Source organism: Passer domesticus, chromosome 7 (genome assembly GCF_036417665.1).
Source record: "Passer domesticus isolate bPasDom1 chromosome 7, bPasDom1.hap1, whole genome shotgun sequence".
NCBI lineage: Eukaryota > Metazoa > Chordata > Aves > Passeriformes > Passeridae > Passer > Passer domesticus.
In genome coordinates this window covers 53157843-53183430 of record NC_087480.1, presented here as the reverse complement: position 1 = coordinate 53183430, position 25588 = coordinate 53157843, and the positions used below count along the sequence as shown (strand labels likewise).

Genomic DNA, 25588 nt, shown 5'->3' with positions numbered 1-25588 from the left:
AGGGAGTCCAGCTCAAGAGCAGTGTCCTTGTCCAGCATGACAGCGGGCTCTCGGGGAGGGGCGGTTGTTTTTAACCAGGGTTTTGCCAGGGTTCAAAGCAGGGGTGGTTTGGGATGGGGGTCTGAGTGCCACGTTCCCCAGGAGGAGCCAGGATCCTGGGGGCCTGCTGTTTTGTTTACCCCCATCCCAATGGTGAGTAAGAGGCAGGGCCCCCCTGTCTCCATCCAGATTGTGTTGAGCAATGCTGTGGTGCTGGCTTGATGTTTCTGGTCTTGCTGCTTTTCTACTCTCCTTCATTGAGTGTGAGCCTTGGGCTGCCTTCCCAGCCTTGCCCTGCACCCTGAACCCCCTGAACTGGGAGCAAAGATGAGTTAAAGCTCAAAAATCCCTGGGAGTGTGTGGGTACTGGTACATTTTGAGCATGGTGGGAGAGCTGGAGGAGATCAGGCTCCCCTCTGATCTTGACTCTGATGTGAACAGGTTTTGATGTGAGCTAGTTTCATGGCAGGATCTGGAGGGTGTTTGGGACATCAGTCTATGTGTGGCGTATGGCAATGTGTGGGAAGGTGATGGATATTTTGGACCATGGCACAGCTGGTAAAAAGGCAAGTGTTGGGCAGATGTGTCCCTTTTGAAGTGGTTTGAATGGTCTGTTGTCCCTTAAAGCAGGGAAGCTCTGTCTAAATGCAGCTTCCTCTGGATGTGAATGGCCCCAAAATCTCAGCTAGTTCCTGCTGTGTGAGCTCAGGTCTCCAGGACCAGGTCTCCAAAGGAGCACCAGCATTGCCAGAGAAGCCAGCTTCCTCCCACGGATGCTTCCCACTGGCCAAGGGCTGGAGAAGGCTCTCACACTCCTTTCCCTTCCAACCTTGGAGCTGCTTTGGACAGAACTGACCCTCCGTGTCCTCCTGGTTTCCTGCTGGCACCTTTGCCCCAGCATCAGTGGATATGTTGAGTAAGGGAATACTTTCTCACACCTGGTGGCATGCTTTTGCCACACTTGTGTTTGTAGGGAGCAGGCTGGCCAGGGTCTGGAAATAAGCATTTTTAAGGCAGTGAGGGAAGGAAGATATTACAAATATGATTAATGGCAGTGGGTGTGCATCTTAAAACTTCTTTTAGTTGTTATTTGATCTTTCTCCTGCAAACTCAGCAGCTGACTTCTGCAGAAGATAAACACATGGGAGGAGAATGAAGAGGGGCTCTTTGGTCTTCAAAAGCAATTAAGTGTTGAATATCTGACTAGAGACATCTTGAAGAGGCCCAGACTTCAGCAGGAGGGTGTTCATCCTTTTCTGTAAAGCAGATCTCATTTAAGGGCTCTCAGATGTACAACAGCAGTTGCAGGTCACTTGGGCAAAGTGTGATTCCTTATGGTGGGGGGTGCATGGAGCTGTGCTGGTCAAAGGCAGCTCACACCCAGGCTACATTCTGTCATATCATCTATATTTAGGTTGTGTTTTACATTCAGCACTATTGCTTCAAAACAGTTTAAAATACAGCTGATGTGGATAGAAGTTGCTGAGTGTGATTGGAAGTTTGGGTCCTGGTGACCCTGAGCAGGTGTTCATGGTGCCACAAGGTCTCTGAGAAGGTGGAGGCAGTGAGATGAATTAATGGGTCATGCAATTCTGACATGCAGCAAAGCAGATGAGTCTGGCCACCAGTGTTTCTGTAGCACTGAATTGGCAACTGTGAGCTGCCAAAGGGCAGGGGATGCTGCTTGTCATCTGGAAGTGTTCCTGGAGATGCCTCTGGGTGAAATTTGGCATTCCTTTGAAACATGAGGTGGCCACCACATGCTGAAGTAGCTGACAGGAGGTGAGGGCAGAGCTCATGTCACTAGATCTCTCTTCTTGACTGTATCCAGTTTTCAGTAGCAGGTTTTGGTTGGAGATGTCAGTTTGTATGACCTGTTTTGTCCTTTCTAAATCACAGAATCATAGAATGGTTTGTGTTGGAAGAGACCTTAAAGATGATCTTGTTCCAACCTCCCTGCCATGGGCAGGGACACCTTCCACTAGACCAGGCTGCTCAAAATCCCATCCAGCCTGGCCCTTGGCACTGCCAGGGCTGGGGGTCCTCCCATGACCCCATGGATGGCATCCTCCCATGTCCCATATTGCCAAGCTTTGTGCTGGACCCCTATTATTTAGCCTGATTTGAAAAAGGACCTGGAAGGACTTCTTAAAGCACTGAGTCCTTCAGCTACATCTCTCTGCGGAGAACAGGTTGAAAAGCACATCAAGGGACATGGAAATAGCTCTTGGAAATAGTCTTCTTCTAGACTGCTTCCCTAGGCAAGGAAGGTGAATGAGGGCCAGGCTTCTGTATCACCAGAGATTTTCTGCCCAACTGTTCATGCAGCAGAAAAAGTCCTGAATTCAGTCAAAGCTGAGGAACGGGGAAGACTTTTGGAAGAGGTTTGGTGCAGACTCTTGCTCCTAATCCAAGGAATATGGTATCTGCTTCTAAAACAGCCAGGGGCAACTTGTCAAGGATCCAAGTCGGCAGCAGAGCAGCAGGGCCTCTCACTGGTGCCAGTGAACTTTTGATGTGCTTACTGCTGAATCCCACATTTGGAAGGCAAATCCAGGGGGGAAATTGCATCTATTATCCAGGCACATGCTGTTTGAGAGGGATCCTGCCTGCTGTCCACTGTCTAAAAGTTGTGTGTCTTTTTCAGTAGAGTCCTCCAAGGTCTCTAATAGTCGCTGGAGACACTGGGGCTGCCTGGAGATGATGCTATCCCAGTCCTTTGGGGTGTGTAGATGATTTTCTTGCAGTTGGTGTTGGAGGAGCCTTGTCTGCTGGTTTAGTCCCTTGGTGATAGAGCATGAATTCCACCATAACCTGTACGAGCAGGATACTGACTGCTCCATTTTGTAGTGGATTTGGCTCAATTGGCACAACATTCTCATAGATACCATTCCCTCCTGAGACCAGAGGAGGTGTAAGAATGTGCAGGCCAGTGGAAGCCATGGGTCCTGACTGAATGCTGGTCATTCACTCTGTAACACATGTGAGGATTAGTGTGAACAAATCTTGAGAGCATACAGTCTTCAGTATTATGTGCTGGGAGATCTGGAGGAAGAAATGGGTGATTTGTTCTTCAGGAACGTTTTTCATTTCTTCACATCTGTTACTCTTTCTCCTGTCTTTTCTCCCCCCAACCCCCAAATTTGCACTTTGTCATTAAAACCAGGAAAGAAAAATCCCAATATGCATATGACATTTTACAAAAGTGCTCTCTTTGCTCTTAAAATCCAACAGTTCTGCTGTACAGCATTCATCTGTAATCAATTAGAAGGTTTTTTGATCAACAGAAGCTGGAGGTTCAGTTCCCTGGAGCTTAGCACTCTGCACGAGGAGGTGGGATTGCCTTGGCACTTTGTCTCCTTTCACCTGAAGAAGGAAATTAGAGCTGCAATGAATGAAACTCAGTGAGGCAGAATGAGATGAGAGAACTCCAAAGATGCTTGTTAACCCTATTCCAGCCCCATTTCACTGGTGTTAAACCAGATGGTCCAGATGCAGCTTCCAGCTCAGGAAGTTCTGAAGCTGCTTCTTGCTAGAAGCAAGGGAGAGGCTCTCTCTGGGGGTTGTCATTCCCTGTCAGAGACAAGATAGAGGTGAAAGCTGTGATCCAGTGCACATTGGCTTGTCATTTTGAGATCCTCTGTGATGTGCTGCCCGTGGTAGGACTGAGACCTCAGGTACCTAATTCCCCACTCCCCTGACCCATGGCCTGCTCACCTCTCCCTCTGGAGACCAGCCCAGTGTTGTACTGATGCCTGATTATAGCCCTACAGAAGCAAAACTTTCTGGGGTCAAACCTTTGCTTTCACACTGCTTGGAGCCTGCCCTGGTTCCTCTGCCATTAGAGACTTCATTCCCAGTTGTCCCATGGTGTTTGGTGGAGGCAGTGGCTGGGTGAGGGGGAGGAAGGAAAAGAAAACTTAAGCTTTAAGTTCTAGGAGGAAAATTAATATCCCTGTGTGGGGATAAACAACCTGAGTATTTGATTTCTTAAAAAGAGGGATCGAAACCTGAGATGTCAAAAATTAGGTTGGGCCAAAACTGAAATATAATCAAGGAGAGATTTGTTCTGGATGTTCTTGGCCACCAAAACAGGTCTCTTCCCTCCATGCTCTTAAGAGAGCTGACTCTGTAGAAAGCCTGTCCAAGACTGGTTTCTTTGGCTTCACAGCAATTGAGAGCAGCAGCAGAAGCATCATCCTGTCTGATGCAGCATCAGGATGTTTCTCCCTGTGGATGTGGCAGGGGCATAAAAATTACAAATAAAAGGCAGAAGGGCTTTTGAGAGGGTAATAGAGTGCAAGATGGGGAGTATTAAGCCCATCTCCAGCCATAATTAAACCTGCAGTTGGAGGGTCTGTCACATTGCTTCAGACCCTTGGAAAAAAAAATTCAGTTGCTAGCTTCATTAGTAATTAAATGTCCAATTACTGTATGTAATGTTTCTGCTTTGCTGAACTCCACAACTGCATTCATAAACAGCCCTAAGGAAGGCCTCTAATCTGTGCCATTGTTCTTCAAGTGGTTTGCACATGCAGAAAAAGAAAAGAAAAATCAGGCAGACATACATAATATGGAAAGGAAAGGGGGAAGGGGTGGGAAGAGGAGGAAATCAAATCAGCATCTTCCACCTCCCTCCCCCTCCCCGAGGTAGGATCTCTGCCAAGCCCACAGAGAAGCCCTCAGGCCCCTCGAGCATGCAAATGTAATTTTCTATCCAGACAACACAGTATTTTTTTTTTTATGAAATGAAGTCCACCCCCACTCCCCCTGAAAACCTCCTCAAATCCCTGAATGCACAACAGAAGCAAGAAGAAAATTACAATGAAAGGAGAGAGAGAGAGATGGGAGGGGGGAGAAAAAATAAAAGCAGCAGCAACCCACAAACAGAAGGAGAGATGGAGGGAGAATTGAGATGAATATGCAGTGTCCAGAGTTTAAATAGACATAAAAGATAATGAAGGTGGGGAGGGGGGGGAGGAGGGAGGAGAGATTGTAATCAAACAAAATGATTTTGGTCCTCTTCAATCATCCCTGGTTTGCAGGCTGTCATTTTATACAAATTAGAGCTAGGGTAATTGTATGAATATTCACTGGGATTGAAATCACGTTTATTAAAGGGAAGGCACTCTTCTCAGGCCCACTGCGCCGCTCGGCTTTTGTTCGTCTGGAACAACAGGAAAGTCACTTGTGCAATGAATGAGCACGGGATCCACGCCCCTCCCCTCTTAGGGGCTGGGATTGGGGTCCTGGGGGAATGCTGGGGCTGGCAGGGCACTGTTAGGGATGGGTGGCCCTTCCCCTTGGACTGAGAAACAGAGGGCTCTGTGGAAGTGCCCATCTTGGGAACAGCAGCCATAGCCTGGGAATTGGCTCTTCACCCTGCCTGCCGAGGGGGGGAACGACAATAAAACCAATAATATCTTGAAACCATTTGGGATTAAATAATTGCCACATTTTTCAATAATAAGTCCAAATTCATACTAATAATGTGATTATATTATTATTATTACTATTGCTATTGTTGTTATTATTATTTCCCACCCTTTAAGCACTGCTGCTGAACAGAATTCTTCCTGCTCAGGAGTCCGACCCAGGTCTGTGTCGCACATGTCTGGCACCACGCTGGGGACAGCTCCTCTCATACATAACCAATCAAAGATGTATTCAGGGCCGTTGTGAGGAAGCTGGGGATGATTATAAGTCGAGCTATCCAAGCCTTTTGCTGACTGCTCACCCTCGCATATTATGAAATTTCTCTTAGAAGGGCAGACAAAGCCTTTTGAGCCCGTGTATGGTGATGGCCTCGCTTGGATGTCTGGCTTTAACCGCCTCACAATGTCAGCCTCTCATTTCTGAAAAAAGGCAAACGTATCCCATTGTGGCATGTCAAGTACCCAGCGCTGCCATTCAGCAGCCTGGCCATGGCTGTAACCCATCCTCAGGTTGTCACGGCGATGCAAGGAGATCGCTCTCCGCTCGCAGGAGGAGGGCGAAGCTGACCTCAAGCAGAAACGTTCATTTAAATATTTGATTGTGCTTTAGCCCAGTTGGATGGGTTGTCCCTTCTCCAGGACAGCTGGGCTGCAAGCGATCTCGAGGTGACTGGGTGTCGTGTTTGGTTATTGTTGGTGTAGCCATCTGTAATAACTTGCAGCGCTGCGTGGGGATTGCCCAGGGAAGGAGATGTGCTGGGCTCTTTTTCTGCTGCTGGTGTGAACAGGTTCTTCCATCAGCCCAGGTGCTGTGCATCTGTGTGGCAAACCCAGGTGAGAGTAAGAAATCACCTGATGGGAGACCAAAAGCATTTTTTTCTTTTTTAGAGCTCGTCTTTTTTTTTTTTTTTTCCCTTTCCTTTCTTTGGATCTAAGAAAGATGAACTCAGATCTGAGGCAGCCAGCCCTGCTAATGCAATGGGTACATGGGTAATCAGTCTAGCTTGAACCTTACAAGCTGTAAAAACAGCTAACTTAACCTAATTAAGGAGAGTGTTTGGGCTGGTTTTTGCTCGATGTGGGAACATCACTGGGGCAGACTGCAGAAAAATGGTTACACATGGAGCATCCGAGGAGTTCTTCTGAAATTGCAGTGACTGTAGCATCTGCCTGCACTGTGGAGGGTCCTGCCTTCTCCAGATGATAAACCAAGCCAAAGGGAGGACAGATATTCCCGACATTTTCCCAGGGCTCAGCTGAGGCCACAGGGCTTTGATCTGATAGCACCAACTCTGTATGCCCAGCCATGGTAGAGCAAGGCATTGGGTTCTGCTCCCAGCAGGTTGTGTCGGGCCAGGGCATCGTCTGCAGTCCCAGCCTGCTGCTGGGCCAAGTCAAACTTGGCTTTCCCCTCTTCTTTCTGTCCTGCCCAAGCCCTCCCCTGGAAGGTACTGCCCCACCAGTGCTGGGGCTGTTGCTCAGCCTGATGCTGCTCTTGACTGAGCTGGTCAAGTCACCTCCATCATGAGGGGAGGCCATGTGTATGCTTCTCCTTGGAGCCACAGCAGTGTCCCTGACTGCCCTGATTCAGCATGGCCTCGTGTACAAATACCCCTTCAAGGACTGACCGTGGGAGGCAGCGTGTGCTCTTTGGGGCCACCAGGCCGTGTGGTTTCTGGCTTAGCACCCCTGCTGGGGCACTGTGTCTGTTGGGTGCTCGTAGGTATCCCTGGCTTCCTGCAGACCTGATGGAGAGCTGCAGAGCTGCCCATTTGTTTTTTATCCAGGGTTTTCCTCTTATGGCAATGCTTTGTCTTTGAAACCCAGTCCAGACCCCCACAGAGAGCCCCTGTACTGAACTGTGAGGCGCTGGGGGCTCAGGGGACTGGTTGGGATCAGTGCTCCCTGTGGTGTTGAGGGCAAAGAGGAGGAGTGGGCTGGTGGTTTGAAGACATGGGATGAAATGATTCCCTGTCTGTTGATGGTGTCCCTGTTGCTTGGATTGGTGTATGTCTGCGTGCCAGACCCCCAAACACAAATAAAGTGAGCCAATGCTGTCTGCTGTGAGGTGGGGGTCCCCAGAGACCGTGGGTGGGTGTGAAGCTGAGGTTTGTTTAACGGGGAGGGATGTAAAGGTCAACCCCATGGGTTACCAGGCAGCAGCACCTCTGTGTGTAGGTCTTGTTCTGTGTTTTGTGTTGCCTGGCTCCTCTTTGGCTTTTTCAGCACAAACAATTTTGCCAGAGTGGACCCATCTTCTTATTTGCATACAGGAACCTAAAATTTCTGCAGTGTATTTGAGCTTGTACAGACCATGGTAAGCCTTTTCTGGCTGCTGGGATGTATCACTGAGGGAACTTTGGGGTAGACCTATAGGATCTATATTGCTTTAGGGTCATATAAGTTGCAAGGACTTCTTGAACTGGCACAGAGAATGGGCTGTTCCTTCCTTCTGTGCTGGAAAGCCTTTTTCTGTCTGCACGTAGGGAAACTTTTTTTTCCCCCTCTGACTTCAGTTGTTATTGTCCTAGTTTTTGAGCAAAACTAAGAAGAAAAGCCCTCAAATGGTTCACTATTTTGTTATGATACCAGGAACAAGGAGTCTTTCCAACAGAAGAGATAATCCCTTGTCTCATTAAGTTTATGACTTCAAAAAAAAACTCCTGCTGGCCGTTTTCTGTGAGGACTATTTTCTGAGGCAGCTTCTTCGGTTTTGAATGGTTTCATTCCTCAGCGCTTCTTTTGAGTGGAAAGTTTAAAGATGCGTCATCTTGCTTGAGCAGGGCGATAAACTGTGAAGCAAATGTGAAGAGCCTTAGAAAAGGGCTGTACAAAATGCAGATGTGGGGGATTAGAAAACAGAACTGCACTGCATCCAGCGATAAGTAAGGTCGGACTCAGCAATTTCTGAGCAGTTGCACCAGGGAGGGGCAGGCAATGATGAATTATTTGCTTTTTGGCTCCCAGCAAGCGAAGCAGAGGCGGGGAAACCTCTGGGGTAGGTTTGTGCCTTGGGTGTTGCAGTGGTGCTGGTCAGCAGCGTTCTCTGGAAGGGGCTGGGGGTGGCAGGGAGGTGAATTACACTGCAGTGTGTGTTAGGGGCTGTAGTCTCGTGGCCTGTCAGCCAGACAGGGCGCAGGGATAAAAACATCCCACTGCATTTCATGTTTATCAAGTGTTACACGCTCCAGAATGGTTGGTATTTCCACGGATGAAACACAGCTGCTGGCAACTATGTCTTGCTGCTGTTTGGGAGATACAAAGTGGGAGGAGGGACTTTCAAGCAATAAGGATTATTTCAGGTAAGGAAAACCCAACATGTAGCTATTGGGGAGCATACCCAGGCTGTAAATTTTGGAGGTTGGGGTGCCCCAAACCAACACTCAGAAGTATGGCTTTGGTGGCTGAGAGAAAATCAGCTCCTGCCTGGAGCAGGGTAGGCAGGGAGAGAAGCCCTGGACCTTGGCTCTCATCTATTAGTACTCCAATTTATTTTATCACATCTCTGTTTGCCTAAAAGGTTTTGCAGTTTCCCCAGGGCTCGGATTGCTCTCTCATGGCTGGGGGCACTGCACACCTTGAGTTCCTGGAGAGCCTGCCTTGGTTTTGCAGTGCTAATCATCACCTGTCTGAGCAGCTTTGCCAGGGGTTTTGGTTTGGCTCAGGAAATAAGCATGCAAAAGCTCGGATTGAGTATTGAGGCCCCACCCCTAGTCCCACCCTTTCCTACACAGCCCTCTTCCTATGAGATTATTTTTGTGCCTTCTCCTTTGGCTTGCTCATCTTACTGGAGGAGCAAAACTGCTGTCAGTCCCTTGGTGCTCTGGGGTAAGATCTGTTGATGTATCCTGAGGCCAGAGTCTCTGTTCACAAGTAGTTTTGAGGGCACAGATTACAAGTGCTATGATAAAAATTTTGAGTTGGATATCTTTATTTTTTTCTTCTCTGATCAGGTCTTTCATCACTTGTCTCTTGCTAACCAGGGAAGCTCTGAGACTTGGACAGATTTCAGAATTTCTCTGTAAAAACTGCAGATTTAGTCACCACTGGCCCAGTCTCACAAGGCTCTGAGCTCTCCAGCTGCCTTTGACTTGGGGAGTAGCTGTGCAGGCTCACTTTCTTGCTGGAGCTTTTTGGTAGACCAGATCCACCTTTTCCTTGTGCTGAGCCTGTATGTACACTGTCCTCATGGGCCTCTGGCTTGGGATCCCTGTGCTACAAAGACCCCTGAACCTATCCCTGCCAGGTGCACTCCACCAAGATGGGAGCCCATGCATGTAGGTCTCTTTTCTATTTCAAGCTTGTGGAAAGGCATGGGGGATCTTGTAAGTCTGTTCTGCTGGATCTCTTTTGCAATTTCTTTCTCCTATTTCCATTTCTTTCCCTTCTGAAGACTTTCCAAAGACATGACTATTATGCGATGGACTGTGAAGGACTTGAGAGAGAAAGCTGTAAAATGCACATCAGCCACTCCATAAATGTCAGGGATGCTGTTCAGAAGCATGGCTACTCGAGTTTAGCCAGTTCTGTATCTCAAGTGATCCCTGCAGATTTATTAGATGTTTCAAAATAGATTTGAAATAACTGGATTTAGTGTTTCTGGCGATTCCTTGAACCATCTTGTTTTTCAGCCAACTTGCATAAATGTGCCAGTCATGGGCTGCGATGTATCAGCCAACTTAGCAAATGGTTTTATTTATAGCTGAAAGAGTGAAGCCAAGGAGTATAAATCGTGAAAAAAAGTATAAACTGTATTGTGGAATTAATAAACTTCAGATTCATGGAATTTCTAATGTTCCACTGATGGCTAAAAAATCTGTTTAATGGCCGCTGAGTGATACTTGGCTGCAAAGCAGAAACCCCAAAGTTGTCTTAACTCAACAGTGATATTTTTTAGTGTTTGTGTGCTGGCGCTGAATGTCTTTGCTGAATGATGGAAAGCTGACCTTCTCCGCCGCGTTTCTGCAGCGACCAGATAAGATTTCAGATCACAGCTCCTCTTCTGCTGTTGATGGGCTGTGGCTGTAGCCCAAGAAGCGCTGTGAGATGTCGGGCTGTTTATCTGGAGGATCAGTTGCGTGTCTGGCTAACTTTGGGGGTGTGAACGATGTTCAGTGCTGAAAGCAAGTGCAGGGGAAGGAGCTGAGGAGTCGAGAGTGGATCCTGTGCTTTCTGAGCATGGCTGGCCAGCCGGGGGAGGTCCAGCCACATCTTCAGAAATACCAGTATGCGTTGGACCTTCAGAGGTAAGTAGATCTGGGCTGTTGAAGAGGCATCTTCCTCCTTCGTCTTTCATCTCCATTGAAACTGCTTGTGATTTTGGTGTATTTTTAAGCTGGTGACTGTAACATTCTTTTTCACAGTGATTCATTAAAGTTTCAGGACCTTATTGCACATCCTTTCCTCGTAGGTCAGTGTCAGGGCAAGTGTGTTGCAGAGATCTCCTTGCTACATGGATTATTTATGTGGGAATGCATAGGACCTGTGTGGGCATTTCACAGCTGCTGGTTGGCAAATCTGTGTGTAGGAGTGTTGTCCTGGGTGGTGCTGGTCAGGGAGCACTGGCAGCAGCCTGAGCTTGGGGTCCTCTTCCCGGGTGGGGGGTATGGAAGGGATGGTGACACTGAGCCTTCATGGTCCCCAAGGCAGGGATGCAGTGTGATGTCTTGAGCACATGGGTGCTGTTTTTTGACTACAGTGAGCTCGGGGTGCTTGTGGGGCCGTTCCTACAGCCTGGCTGAGTGGCACTGATGTGCTCCTCGGCAGCCACAGTGTGTCTGTGCCTGCTCTGTCTGCAGGTGGTGGCCAGGTCTCCTCCCTGATTGTTGTGTCCCCCATGGTTGGGTGTCCCTGACCTCAGAGAAGAGCAGTGTCTCAGGGTCATTATTCTCAGCCTCTTGGTCTGTTACTGTGCTTTGTCACCTTGGACCAGCCTGGCTTTTCACCCATGTGGCTGCTGCTTCCCGTTCGAGAGATGGGCTCTAAAAGCCTAGTTATATTTTATTTATTTAATTTACTTTAGAGCTAAGTTTAGCTAAGCAAGTTTGCACTTTTCTAGGTTCTAGTGATTGACGTTGTGTTTGAACAGCACGTTCAAAGCTAATATTTCTTGCAGATGCTGAGATAAGTATCTGTAAATCTTTGCATTTACCATTATCCCCAATTTTCTTGTGCAGTGCCTGCTGTCACCGCATAAGGGTATTTATCCTGCACATAATCTGATTGGAAAATAACGCTTTGAAACAGAAAGGAAAATACACATTTCAGGTGGTGTTAGAAATGTCAGTTGTGGATGCTTAAACAGTCCTGATTGTCTGCAGGCTTTGGGGCATTTGGGTTTTCAGCCCCCTATTGTTACATCTAAAGCTGCTTATTGGAGTCCGAATAGGTTCGAAAGGCACCTTGTTCTTGAGACCATCCGAAGTCTGCCTCTCCCCCACCCTGGAGGATGGCTTCTCACAGCCCAGCCAGTCAAGCCTTAACCCTTGGCTTAGACAGCGTGGGGCCGAACAAAGAGCTGCAGCTTTCAGATGGAGCAGAATAAAAAGCTATTATTTCATAATAATACTCTACTCTTCCCTTCCAAGGATTTCCTAAGGACTTTACAAATATTAAGGCCTGGGCAGTCACCCCCATGACTGAGAGCTGGAGAAGTGGCTGTGTGTGGGCATCTCAAGAGCTGAATGTGAGGCATAATCTCTGCCCCGGGGTGGATTCAAGATTCGAGTTCCCTGTGCAGTTCATAGCTGTAAGAGGTCAATGTGTGGGACCATCAGGATGTTTGGGGCCAGGAGAGCCTCCCGATTTGCTTTGTTCTGTTCCAATTTCTTAGCCTTGGTCCAGCCCCTTGACCCTTGCCAGTCCTTGTTGGGTCTTAGATGAGGCTGGTGACTGTGGGATCAAGGATGCTCTCTGCACAGTCCAGATGGACTTCTTCATGCCATCCCTCAGGCAGGGAAGATGGAAAGATTTCAGTGCTCATTTAGATGCCACTGTGGGGGTGGTGGAAATCCAGCTGTTTCCTGGACTGGTTATACCCAACCCTCTGGCACCATCACAGCATCAGGTGGGATTGAGATATCTTCGTGCAGAGGGCTTGCAGCCCCTTGTCCCCATGGTGGGAGGAGAGATGGGGTGCAGGGTGTCTTCCCTCTAATACCTAGTCCTGTCATTGAGCAGATCAGACCCCTCCTCAAATTAAACATGGGCGCTTCTTTTACTGGTGAGGCTGAGAATATTTGCTCTTTCATCCATCTTCTCCTGCCTTTGTGGTCTTCTGGGGCACTAGCAGGAGCTGGTTTAGGTTGTGAGTTTTTCTTCTCCCACCTCTTCTTCAATTGCACCTTAAAATTGGCACCTCTAGGAATGTTGTGGACTCTCAGCTTGGCATCTGGCACTTCTGCCCAGCCTGGGGCCAGCTGTGTCTGGCTGTGAGCAGCAGTGCTGAGAACCTCCTGTTCCCATGGATGTGGGTACTTCTGCGGAGGGAGCACATGGCACTGCCCTCTTTGTCCTCACATCATCCCTCAAAGACCTCCCTCTGGCCAGCATTACAGACGGGTGGATAGATCAGCTGCCATTTTCTCTTTCAAACAGTGACAATAAGTCTCTTTCCTTTGCAGGGACAATTAGTTTCTTTCCTTTGCGAGGTGTTTGGTTGGAATGGGCTGACCCCTCTTCATGGAAGGAGGGCCTTTGTCCCTTGTGTCCCTGGGAGAAGCCACAGCATGGACCGTTTATGGTTTTTCCTTTTAACACAGTGACGGCGGCTTTGTTTTCTGCGTTTAGTTTGCATCTAAGACCAGGACATGGCTCACGCTGTGTCCCTGATCCAGTGTTTAAAGCTTTGCTGTGATATAAGTTTGGCCTGGGCCCTGCAGGGTTTAGCTTAATTTTTAAAGCTCTCAATGTGAATAATTCCTTGCTGAATGCAGATCGCAAGAGGGGATATTGATTTAAAGCTTTAAAGCTGGTGGTTATGGATTAAAAAAAAAAAAAAGAGAGAGAGAGAGAGGAAAGAAGGAGATTTACTGTAGTCAGAGCTGGTTGCCTAAATGTCCCTTACAGACAGGCTTTTGCTGAGCTAGGTGTGGGAATGGCAAGGAAGGCTGGTGAATTTTAGCTTTAAATTGTTGGCTGCTGAGAACCAGCCCTGGGGTACACTAGCTGTTTGCTGTGCCAGGGGAGCATTTGGCTGCAGACATGCGGTGGGGCTGCAGCAGCTAACCTGGACCTTTCCCTAGGCATGGGGATCAGGGGGAGGATGTGTTGGGTTGGGCTGATGCTGCTGTGCAGCCACACATGGGGTATAACTGGGGTGGTGGTGGGGAGCACTCAGCAGAGCAGGGGTGTAGCAGCTGGGAAAGAACATTGTGGGAAAGGAAGCTTTGGTAGGGAAGATGCAGTGGAAAATAAAGAGAATTAAAAGCAGGCTGTACGTCCAGTTAGCAGACAGGGCTCTGAGGTCACTAATGCTGGTTATTTGGATTTCAAAGAGGATCCTATTAGCTTCTGTGGCGGAGAACCATTAATCAGTGGGGCGGGAGCTCGGGCTGGCTGGAGAAATCAGTTTTCAGTGTCCTTGGTGTCCTGCCGGGCTGGCGCTGCAGAGCATCCTGCACAATGCTGGGTTTGTCTGGGATGAGGCACTTCTAGCCAGAGGCACTGTGTGGGATGGGGAACGCCAGGCCCCTCTGCCTGGGATCAGTGCAGGGATACGTGGATGTTGTGGCCATGCAGACCCCATTGCAAAATCCCATCTTGATGCTGCTGTCACAGGAGTATTGCTGAGCTGCTCAAAACATAGTTACATACCTTTGGCAAGCATCCAGCTCAGTTTGCTAAATGGGATTTGGGGAAAAAAATAGTGTTTCCAGGTGTGACTGTTTGTGATCCTTTGGAAATACAATCTCTGGCCCGCCTTTTTGTTCCAATTGAGAACATGTGCCCAGGAGCCATTTCCAAAGGAGCTTTAAGCACAGGACTCAAAGTAACATTGGAAGTTTGAGTTGGACTTGCACAGCAGTCTTGTTCTCCAAGCCTGGTGCTTAAAAAATCTCTTACTGTTTGGAAGAGTCATTTGCTGTAGAAAGATGCCATAAATAATGCAGAAGGAGACCAGAGATGGTGTCAGAGAAGGGTTGCTTAGAAAAAATCAAGATGTGGATGTGATGGTAGAATCTGGAACAAAATTTTTTTGTTGGGTTTTTTTCCTACTTTTTCAGAGAAGCGTCTGAAACCTCCTTGCTTGAAATATTTAAATTTTTGCCAAAACTTGTTTATCTGAGATTTGATCTAACACTTCATTGTTATTTAAATCCTCCAGATGTCATCAGAGGAAGATATTTATCAACAATTACTAGATCTAGCATCCATAAACTTCAATAATTTCTTCTTCTACATTTAAATTTAAACCCCCAGTCTGAGCCATTGAGACTTTGTAGGAACTGATAAGCAGAGCGTTAAAAAAAAGGACAATAAAAATGGTTTTGTGTAGAAATTATGGCCATTGCTTTGAGAAACTTGATTAAGATCAGCAAGTCTTTGGCTGGACTGAATATACTTAAAATCCCTAATTGTCTGGCTTTTTGTCTGCAGAATGAATTTATAGAAAAAGGAGAACCCAAGTGTACTATTTTAACATGCCTGGAGTTCATGAGTAGAGCTGGGTTTCAGAGACTCCTGCCTTGTTTTGGCTAAGTCCTTAAAATGGAGATGTGGAGATTAGCGTGGTGGGCCTGGGGTCATCTCTGTGCAGAATGTGTAGTCTCAGACACACAAGATCTTTTTCTTCAGACGTCCCTTCTGGTTGTGATGCTTGAGCCTTTGCTTTGCTGCCTGGCTAAGAGCAGCGTTAATCATGGGACTGGAATTTGTGACTTAACCAAAGAGGCGTTTTAATGCTTTTCCTGTCATCGATCAGTGGCTGGGAGCCACTGTCTCGGTAGCGTGTCCACATTGACCTCTGTGTTGGTGCCTGATGGGTTCCCGTCCTTCTGGGTGCCTCCCAGCCCAGGAATGCCTTCCAGCATGCCTGCTTTTCTCCTTTGGAAAGGGATGCTCTGAACTTGGACCCCTTAGAGACAGAAAAGAGGCTTTTTGTGCACGCTGCAAAGGGCTCTTGTGTCTGCAGCAGGGCACGACAGAGACCTTCCTTCTGAATCTGTACTTGGAGAACAGAAAAAAGCCCTTGCATCAGAACTTGCTATTTATATTTCTAGCTCTGAGACTCCTCAGCTGCATTATTAATGAAGCGTTTACCAATTAAGATAGATGAGTCTGCTCTTGAGGGTGTTTGTTAAGGTAAGGAACCTTATTAGCATATCTGATAGATACAGTGCCAGGTGCTGATTAAAACCTTGTTGACTCCCCAGGGGCAGAAGTCTTGAGGAAATAAGGTGGAGAACGTTGTCCTCTTTCCTGGCTTTGGCCGTGCAGGGAGCAGGAAGAGAAATTCAGCATCCCTCCCCAAAGGCAGAGCCCTGAGCCTGTGAGCAGCTTGAAATGGGCATGGGGAGGAAATTAATCAGCCTGGATCAGAAATTCCAATAGCTGGAGTGAAGCAAGTGTGATTAATGCCTCCTGAATGTGAGAGGTGGCAAGATGCTAGTTTTGCTGCTCATGCAAGGCTAGCAGCCTGTCAGGCGAGGAATTAGTTTCCAGTGTTGACCCTATGGGTTTCGGAGGTCTGGAATCGATGCTTGCCTATGTAAGTGTTTCAGCAGCTCACTAAATTAGGTTTGCAGGCAAAATGATGCTGTGAGGTACAGTCAACCCACATATGAAACCAATTTCCCTTTGAAGCAGCACTAAAGAGGGCGACCAGAAGAGAAACGAGATCATCTTTAGGTCTCTCGTGACCTACAAGAGTTGAGAAGTGTGTATTCACTTTCCATATTTATTATAATATGGCAAAGGAACTGTATTGTAGGCTTTAATGATCCGCATGTGAAGAGCGTCTTAAAATAGACTTCAGATCTCCTTGGAACATACATATGTGTTTATAATTTTACAGCTATAAAAATATATATTTACTGAATACATATACTTTGTTTCTCCATCTGCTAAATATAGTCACGTATGAAAGTTATACAGAAAATGTAATTTTCCCCTGAATTATCCTGCTGTCAGTCTGCTTCAGTTTCTGCGGCGGCAGAGGCGAGGCGGGAGTGGAGATGGGCACTGTTGTGCTGCCAAGCAGGTGTCTGGGAGCAGTTTGCCTCAGGATGGGGATTGCTGGAGGTGGGGGTTGGTGGTACCAGCTATTATGAAGCTTTGTCCCATAGTTCGTGAGATAAGATCCTGTTTTCTGATTTGCTTGTAATTTTCTTGGGGTTTTAAACATCCGTGCTTTGAATTTTCATGCTGGATGTTGACCTCAAATGGTTTGATTTTAAGGGAGGGGGGAAAAAATTATAAAGTGGCCATTTTGGAGAGTAAGAGTGGATAAGAATATTGTGTTCACCCTGTTGAAGAAGTCCAGAGATCATTTCTCAGAGCTTGCTGTGAGACTCAGCACAAGGGAAATGGGGAAGAGGTGCCCATTTTGCGGGACATTTTTGCTGTCCCTCTGCAGACTGGTCAAATCCAAGAAAAGTTGGGATTTGCATGGTCTCAGGAAAGACTTTTTTGATTCCAGCAGCTGCTAATTACCCAAGTGCCTTCACAATGGGCAAAGCTCCTTCCCACATGGCTCCCCTGGGAGGCAGGGCTGGATGCTGGCCATTCCCAGCCGTGACTCCTGTCACTAGAGTGTCTTGTCCTCTAATAGCTGCTTTGGGGAGCAGGCACAGAGTGGGGAGTGTGTCCCTAATCACAGCAGGGCAGCCAGCTGGGCCTGGCAGGGGACATTGGAATCTGGAGGTGTTCTAGGCAAAGGTAGAAAATGGCACAGTGTCTAGAGGAGGTAGACTTCCCGGGGTCAGGGAGAAGCATGGGATGGCATTGTGCAAGGACACATCAGGTCAGTTTGTCTCTGGTGTTTCCCAGTTGTGCAGCTGGAGTCACAGCCCTTCACTGGGTGCTGCGTCTCCTGTGCATGGTCCTTGCAGAGGGCTGCAGAAATGCTTGCACCACGTTTGGGAGATCAGCAGATGGTTTCTCTAAAGAGAGCCTGAAATGCGACTGTTGCTAAAATCAGTTTTTACAAAAACCACAAGTTCTTCAAAAAAGGGATAATTTCTCTCACAAACTCCAGCTCAAATAGTCTTTAAAATAAATACACTTCTGTGGCGTCTGCAGTTGGGCCTGGCTGGAGAGCCTGGAGTCTGCCTTGTGAGAAGTGTCATGACTCTAGAGTTTGTTTTGGTTCATTTTTGGAATGTTCTGCTGTGAAGGAAGGAGCCAGGCAGTCATCAGAGCAGTTCCTGGGTGGGATCTGGAATGGGTGACTCCACCATTCTTGTTTCCAGTGCTCTGAGCTTGGAGAAGGAATCTGAAGAGCCCTGAGAAACCAGTCACCAGCAGTACGTCTCCAGACAAGAGGCTGCTGAGGAAGATGCTATCTCTCTGTGGTTTGTTCCTGTCTGCTCTTTTGGACCCCATCCCTGATGGGGTGTGAGTGTTTCTGGTTGGTTTCTGCAGCAGAGCAAGGTTAGCAGGGCTCTTGGACCTCCTGCTTCCCGACTTGCTGGTGTGCTATGATGGCAGCATGGCAAGTCATGCTGCTGTCTGCTGATGTGCTGAAGCTCCAAGATTGACCACAGGCCTCTGGCACACAAAGGGGGGTTTCAGCTTTGCTCCCCTGAATGCCAAGGATTGACTTGCTTCTTGCATTTGAGCTGGTGTGTGTCCAGCTGCCAGGGTGGAGGTTTGTAGCCCTGGGGAGTGCAAAGGTAGCAATGTATTAACTTCAGATTTCTTACTGGGTTTTTCTTTCAGAACCACAGTTTGCTCTCAGAGGAGCATCCCAGTAAAGGGCAGCCTGCCCATTCCTTTGGCCCATCTTTCCCTGCCACGTGTGTGCTGCGGTGGAGTTGGATGCTTGTGGCAGTGGGTGGGTCCTGTGTCCGAGACAAGTTTCTTTCCTCAAGGATGTGATTTACTGAGAGACAACAGGAAGGATAGTTAGTGGGGTAAAGCCTGAATGAAATGGGACCACATTGTGGTCTTCCAAGCCCTGCCTGTGGGGAGCTGGGTGGGTGGCGTGTTTGCTGGTGTTTTCAGGGATTCCTTGTAAGCATTTGAGGAACATTTGCTCAAAACTCACAACCACTTTCTTTCTTCTGTTGTACAAAAATGCTACCAATGAAAATAGACAAGCTCTCTGGGTCATTTCCAGATGCCCTTAGTAAGACAGAAGTGTTTATTTTTTATGGGCCAATTTTTGTAGTCTACCAGAACGTCTTGTACTGTTAATGCTGCATGGAGCAGCTCTGCAGTGTTTAATAAGAGCAATGTGCTCTCAGGGATATTCAGATTGGAGGTAGTTTCCTCACATGTACACACTTGATAGCGTGTGTTATGAAACATCTGGGTCCAGAATTGCACCAAAGAAATCAAATGGCCAAGTCAACCTGAAAGTCGTACCAGGGCTCTACCTGGAGAATCACCATGTGCAGCCTTCTTCTCTGCTGCAGGGCCCTTGAGCAGATGGCCTGGCTTTTTTTTATCCCTTTTCCTCCTCCTCTTCAGGATTTGCAAGTCAGGAGTAAAACTCAGCTTGAATTTTCTGTCAGCATAAGGAGCCGTAAGTCCAAAAGGCTTTCTGGCTGCAGCTACATGGCTGCGTGGGAGGCTGAGAGCCCTTGGTTCTCCTGTCTCTGTGTCTGCCCTTCTCCTGCTGTGGTTCTTGGCTTTACCTCCAGGTCTGGACCACCTGTTGCTGGTGGTGCTGGAGTAGTGGGTGGCTGGTGTATGAGGATGTTGGCATGATGATCTTCTGCCACAGCGTCCTGGCTGCCTTGGTGCCTCCAACCCCTAGGTTCCTAGATCTCAGAGGTGCGCAGGGTGATGCTGGTGACTCTGCCTTGTTTTGGGGCTTCTTGTGCCTTCCAGCTGCTCTGTGACCTGAGTGTCTCCAAGCAGAGTGATGGTAGGTGTCTGGGGGAGAGCATACATGCAAGAAAAGCTTACAGAGCCCTCAGTGTGCGTGAGCTCTCTGGCCATCAGACATAATCCTGGCAGGGCTTTTCCATCAGCTTCATGAGGAACAGGTTTGCTTTTCCTCAGAAGGAGCCTTATCTGCTTTTCTTGGGTTCTCTGTGCTTTTTTACTGCAGGAATAGAGAAGGATGGGACAGGCAGCAGCTGGAGGGCTGTGCAGCTCTGTAGGATGCCATGTCAGTTGTGGCACCACAGGCTGGGACATGCTTGTTTGGCTGAATTTTCTTCTTTGGTTTCACCTTAAAACTTATCTTTCCCTTTGGGATGAGTGTTTCAGGGAGTGATCGTCAAGGTTTAACCTTTCTGATAGGAAATCTGCTCAGCTCTGGCTTTCATCATGGCTGCTGTCCTTCGGAAATGTCCCTGGCATCTCCAAGTCCCTGTTGGGTGTGACGTGTTTAGAAGATTTTGCTGCAGAGATGGAGGAGGTCTGTATGTCTATCTTGCTGAAGGAGATGGCAGAAAAAGCAGGAGCCAGGGAGCTGCGTTGCTTTTTCTGCTTTAGCTTCATGAAGGAAAGCAAGACCAAGAGCTTGGCTTTAAGAGTGTCTGAAGTTGCTATCTGCAGACTGGGAGAATGTCTCCCCCTTGGCTTGGAAAGGCAGTGGGCTGTGTTTTGCATGAAGCCTGTTCAGCGTGGCTGGCATTGCACCATGTACAACAGGGAAACCAGCTAGCTCTCATTTTAAACAAGGATGGGAGATGCAGTGGGAATCGGCCCTGGAGCAGACTGCTTGTTCCAGGCGTGGGCAGCATGCCTGTGAAGTGTGTCAGCGTGGGTGAGGGAGCCAGGAGGGACTGAGATGCTCGTGTCCAAGGCTCACAGAGGGTCCTTCCTTTGGTGCTGCAGAAGTAACTTGAATGACATCTGAGTTACTTGGTGAAACCTGCTTACAGATGTTGTAAAGTCATGCTAAGCCCTTATCGATGTGGCTTCCTGAAGGGACCAAGTTCCAAGGATCTGGGACCCTTCTCCCCTTCATGTTCACTCTGTACATTCTCAGACTCTCTGCATGTGGGATGGGCTGTGTCTGCAAAGAGTTGGGCTTAAGCCTGAGCTATTCCAGTCAGTGCTGGTAGGTTGGGGGCCCCTGAGGGGTGTCTTATGCTCTTGTACATGCTGTGTGTGCTTCTTGGGGGTGCTGAGAGGAGCAAACAGAAAATGATGGGCTGACCAGGAAAAGCATTTCCCCAAGAATACAGCACCTGGTTTTCCCCACCTCCACAGCTGACATTCTAGAAACCAAGAGCCTTTCTCTGTTCTTGTAGATGCCAGCTGCACTCTCAGCTGTCAGCAGGAGGAGGAGATAAATCGGGGTCTTGCTGGGAGGAGCCCAGAACAGTACAGTTTTGGTTGAAATATTACGTAGGTGTCATGATGGACCATACAGCTCTGCTCAGCTGTATGGGTTGGGGTGCAGTGGTGGAAGTGGGTCTCTTCTTATCCCTGCACTGATAGAGAGGAGTCCTGCTGACTCCTTCAGCAATGCAGATTTTGCTGTAATGGCTGTGCTTGGGAGAGGTGATTTTTTTGTACAGCTCAGGTGGTGTGCTGAGCCTAAACTTAACAAAGTGGACAAAAATCAGATGGGTGTTGGTGAGTCCATGCTTTACCTTACAGTGAAGGTAAAGGGCCTTCAGTCAAGGGCTGTCTTCAAAATCTGGATGGTTGAATGACACTTGAAGGAGAAGGTACTTGTGTTGAGATGGTGCTGGATCCCTTGTTCTGAACAAGCCTCACTGTTGTCTTTATCTTTTGTATGTCTGTCTGCAGAGCAAGAGCAATAATTAATGCACAATGGCCCTCCTGGGTTCTGCCAAAGCCAATACTGGCTTTCTAAAGTCAGCTCAGAAGTACTGAAAGTGCAGTTTTAGGCAGGGCTGTGGGTCAGACAAGTCCCCATTTGGCTCTTGATGCTTTGATTGTCAAGCATCACTTGAAGCTTTTCAGTCAGCAGTGAAGTGAGAGCATCAGTCTAAACGGAGGCAGTCCTGGGCATCAGATGATTACATATTTCAAAAAATTACCTTAGCTTGGCCTTGGATGAGGGGAGTGGTCAGCATCACTTTTATATACTTTTAATACAACTTTTAATTTTTAACTTCTTTCAAACAGTCTTTTTTCCTTCATAGAGCTTCTCTTCCACAGCAAATGCACTGGTCATTTCCTGAGGAGCTGAACTTCATCCTGCTCCTTAAAATACCTCTGTGAACCCCAGAAGGGACATTATCCCAGCTTTGCAGTCAGGGAAACCAAAGCCCAAAGAAAGTGAGAGCTTAATTTCAAGAATACCAGGTGGCTGTGATCCATGTTACGAGCAATGGAGACCAGGGGTATTTTCAGTGGGGTTGAGTCTGTGGCCCCTCCGAGCCAGGTGGAAGACCACAGGCTTTTGGAGAGCTGGAGCTCCTGTCTGCTTCAAGTCCTGCTTGCCAGGAGATCACTCTTGGGGTTTGGTGGAAGGATCTGAGTCTGGGACTGATGTGGGCTGGCTGGTTGGGGCCACATCACCTCCCCAGGTGGTGCAGAGCAAGGGTGAGAAGGTTTCTCAGTGCTTGCCAGCCAGCAGGACCAGGGCGAGTTGGGTGTTTTAGGAGTGGATGCAGGTTGTTTGAGAAGGCTGAGACCACACAGTGGCTGGTGGTTTCACGTGTGTCTCTGGAGCAGAGGGGGTGATGAGATACATCACTTGCATGCCTCTGCTCTGGCTTGATGTGGTCTCCCCAAGTGAATCAAAGCTTTTGCTTTGAAGGCAGAGGAGGGGGAAGGGACTGTCTTTGTTCTGCTTTTTGGAGAGTGCTGGAAATCCTTCAGACCAGAAGACTACACCCTTCATTACCCTCTGGGTTATTTGCCCCATATTGGAAGTATGACTCTGTCATGTGAAGTATTTGATTATTTATACAGTTAATGTTTAACAGAGTTGGAGTATTAGCATTAAACAGGGGACGAGCTTCCAACTTTACATGGTTAAGGGCTAATAAAACTTCTCTGATCCAGTGTTTTCCTTTCACCAGAAGGGATTTTTTTCATTAGCTTTGGAGTGTTCAAAAGAGATCTCCTGTATTTGAGGCAGATTGATCTGTTGGCTCCAGACAAAGAGAATGTGCAAAGGTGTCAGCTTTACTATCCAGTTGACACAGATACAGGAAGCCAAAAATTTCAAGGTGTGTTTAATTGGTATCTTTGGTGGTGGTAGCTGGATCCAGCATCTGCCTTGGATACTGGTGATAGCTGTAGCCCACCCTGGGTGTCAGGAGCTGGGTGAACAGTGAGAGGTGGAGTAGCAGGAGGCTGGACTGCCCCACGCTGGCTTTGTCACTTATACCAGCCTCCACCACCCTGTTTCATCTGTCTACTTGCTGCAGGACAGCTTGGAGATGTCAGCCACTGACCCTTCAGTCATCACATCTCCCAGGGGTGTTGAACTGGAATAGCATTTCCCAGGCATTTGCCTTGAGGATTGCAAAGGTGTGACCAGGACAGTCCCGTGACTGCTGTGGTCCAGGGGTCAGTGAGGGAAGAGAACAACAGTTGGGATTGGCTGAACTTCACAGAGTCTGCAGTGGTCACAGGGGATTTGGTTTTAATTTCTTTTTAGTTTAGTTCACTCAGACTTGCAGGTCTGGGGGTGTCTCACCCCAGCACACTTCATACCCATTGCCTGAATCCAGCAATGTCTCTTGGTGGCACAGAGCTCTCAAAGCTGTGGTTCTTACAGTAGTGTGGTTGGAGATGATAGGAAGCTAATGTGAGGTTTCACACCTTCATTAAAGGGAAGGCTGAGGAATAAGGGCTCCATGGCATCCTAGAGGTCCCGAGATTGTGACTGCCCCAGGGGCATCCTCAATGCTGTTGCTCTGCATTGATCACTTAAAAATCAACTTGGTTTTTAGCAAACCCCCAGGACTGAAGGCAACCATTACTACCATTCGTATTTTAGGTGTTCTCATTACCTGCTGTGAGTTTTCTTTCCCTTTTATGTCCCATGTACTCCTGTCTGCACAAATGCTGGATATACTGTGAACATAATTTCCTTTGTGCTGGTGTAGTGATGCAGTTGATAACTTGTACTGGGTTGGAAACAGCCATTTTTGATTCTTCCCTTGTGACTGGAGAAACAAGGGGGATGATTGAAAGCAAGGCTGTTGGAGCGGCTGTTGCATGGGTGGAAAATCCACAGATGATGTTTTGCCTTCGCAAATGTACATTGTGAGCATGAAGGGAACTCTGCTCCTCATCATCCTTCCAGCCATTTCTTCTCACTGTAGATGACGTAGGAAACTGTACTGAAGAGTTTTGTTCTTCCAGTTCCACCCACGAGCATCACCTGCTTGTTGACTGAACGGAGTGAGACTGCTTTCAGCTCTCCTGGGAAGTGTTGGTCTCTTCATCCATGCTGAGTTCATCTCTAGGTTTAACAGAGCAGTTTCTCTAAACAAGGAACTGAATTGATTGTCAAAGATTGCACCTCCTCTGCAAGATGTCAAGGTCATGATCTGTGAGAGCAGCCTGTAGACAGATGCACTCATCACTCAGATGCATTTAGCTTTTATTTTAAAATGTCTATTTTTATTTGCATTTCACCTGCTAGGTCCGAAAATTTGGTGCTTTCTCCCCTCAAAAATGACTGATCCCTAAACATAACATAAGTCTGTGGGGTTTCCATCCTGTACAGAGTGGAAACTGGTTCCTGGGGGAAGCAGCAAGTGGAAAGTGTAATCTAGCATAAAAGTATTTATTTTTTAAAGACAAGTGGCAACCCCCTGCCCCACTGCTGCCTTGTGTGCTCTGTTTCAGACTTTAATAAATTTCTTGTTTATCTTGAGGAAGCAAATTAATAAGTAATGGCAGTTGCTCTTCAGAGAGAGATGCTGCTGAGGGTTGGAATAATTTTAATTTGGTGTGTGTGTTGTTGTAGGACTGTTTGCTGTTGAGGTGAGTGCATCGGTGTCAGAGCCCATAAAGGTTGACCATTTCTTGTGCACACAAGAAATGGGTGTGAAGTTTTGCAAGTAGGTCTCTGAGCAAGGGCTCAGGGAGAATTAAATTGGTCTTGCTGGGAACTTTGAGGCTCTCATCTCCTTTAGCTCTGGGTAAATTTGAAACCCAGCACAACTGGATAGACACATCTTCCCTGTGCATCACTGGGCAATCCTAGTGTTGCTCCTCAGGCGAGCATCATCATGCAGTGTGTGGTGCCAGCCCCCTGCAGATGCCAGAAACCCACAGCTGCTTCCTTCAGACACCCACCTGAGGTGATGCTCTGTTTGGTTTGGAGGTGACCTTGGCCTTAGTGTCATGCATACCCCTTCTGTGGGAGTGTGGACATGATGGTGGAGTCTGGCTGTGCATCAGGCTGATGCATGCTTGTTCACCACTTCCCAGCCACTGTTCCCTTGCCCTCCATTTGCTGCCAGACCCCTCTGTCTTGGTTTCCCAGACAGGGGAAGGGGGACTCTGCTCCTGCTCAGCATGGAGCAGGAAAAATAGCAGGGTGCAGCTCCTCAGGTGCACTCTGCCATCTGACCAGAAGAGAAACCACTCCAAGGCAGGACATGTCACTCACAGTGTGAGACTTGCTCCTCCTTTTCTGGGCGTGCCTATGGACCTGCTTTCAAGGGTCAGGGGAAGATTTCCCCACAATGTTTTCCCATCTCTTAAGTGGGAGTACTGTGTAATACTTAGGTTATGTGATTATTAGGGCGACTCCTAAAACCGTTTGCTGAGATTGTGGGTAAAACCACCTTCTCTCAAATTACTGGCTTCCCTTTTCAAAGGGAAGAGAGGAGTCTGTTCCTAGTTGCTCATCTGGTTTTACTTTTTTACTTTATTTCTTTCCCATTATGCTGAGCTGACTGCATCTTTGGTTGCTTCCTGTTCCAAATTGTGATGAATGTGCTGATAACCCTTTGGTACATACTGTGTCTGCTACCAGGGAGCTGTGCCTGGCTTGTCCCATAGAGGATGGGGGCTAACCAGGAGCTTCAGGAGGCTGCAGAGGTGGAATT

At 47.8% G+C, this 25588-nt stretch overlaps 1 protein-coding gene across 2 annotated transcripts in view; it reads left to right on the top strand.

The window, feature by feature from the left end:
- ZSWIM5 (zinc finger SWIM-type containing 5) overlaps window positions 1–25588 on the top strand; it is a 95495-nt gene that overhangs the window by 29533 nt on the left and 40374 nt on the right. The window contains exon 1 of one of the 2 annotated variants that reach the window (XM_064428704.1): window positions 10687–10720. The exons of the other annotated variant lie outside the window; for it this stretch is intronic. Coding sequence (XP_064284774.1) covers window positions 10702–10720 — 19 coding nt within the window. The 5' untranslated portion in view covers window positions 10687–10701. Of the gene's footprint in view, window positions 1–10686; window positions 10721–25588 lie in introns of those variants that run through there. 2 annotated transcript variants of the gene reach the window in all.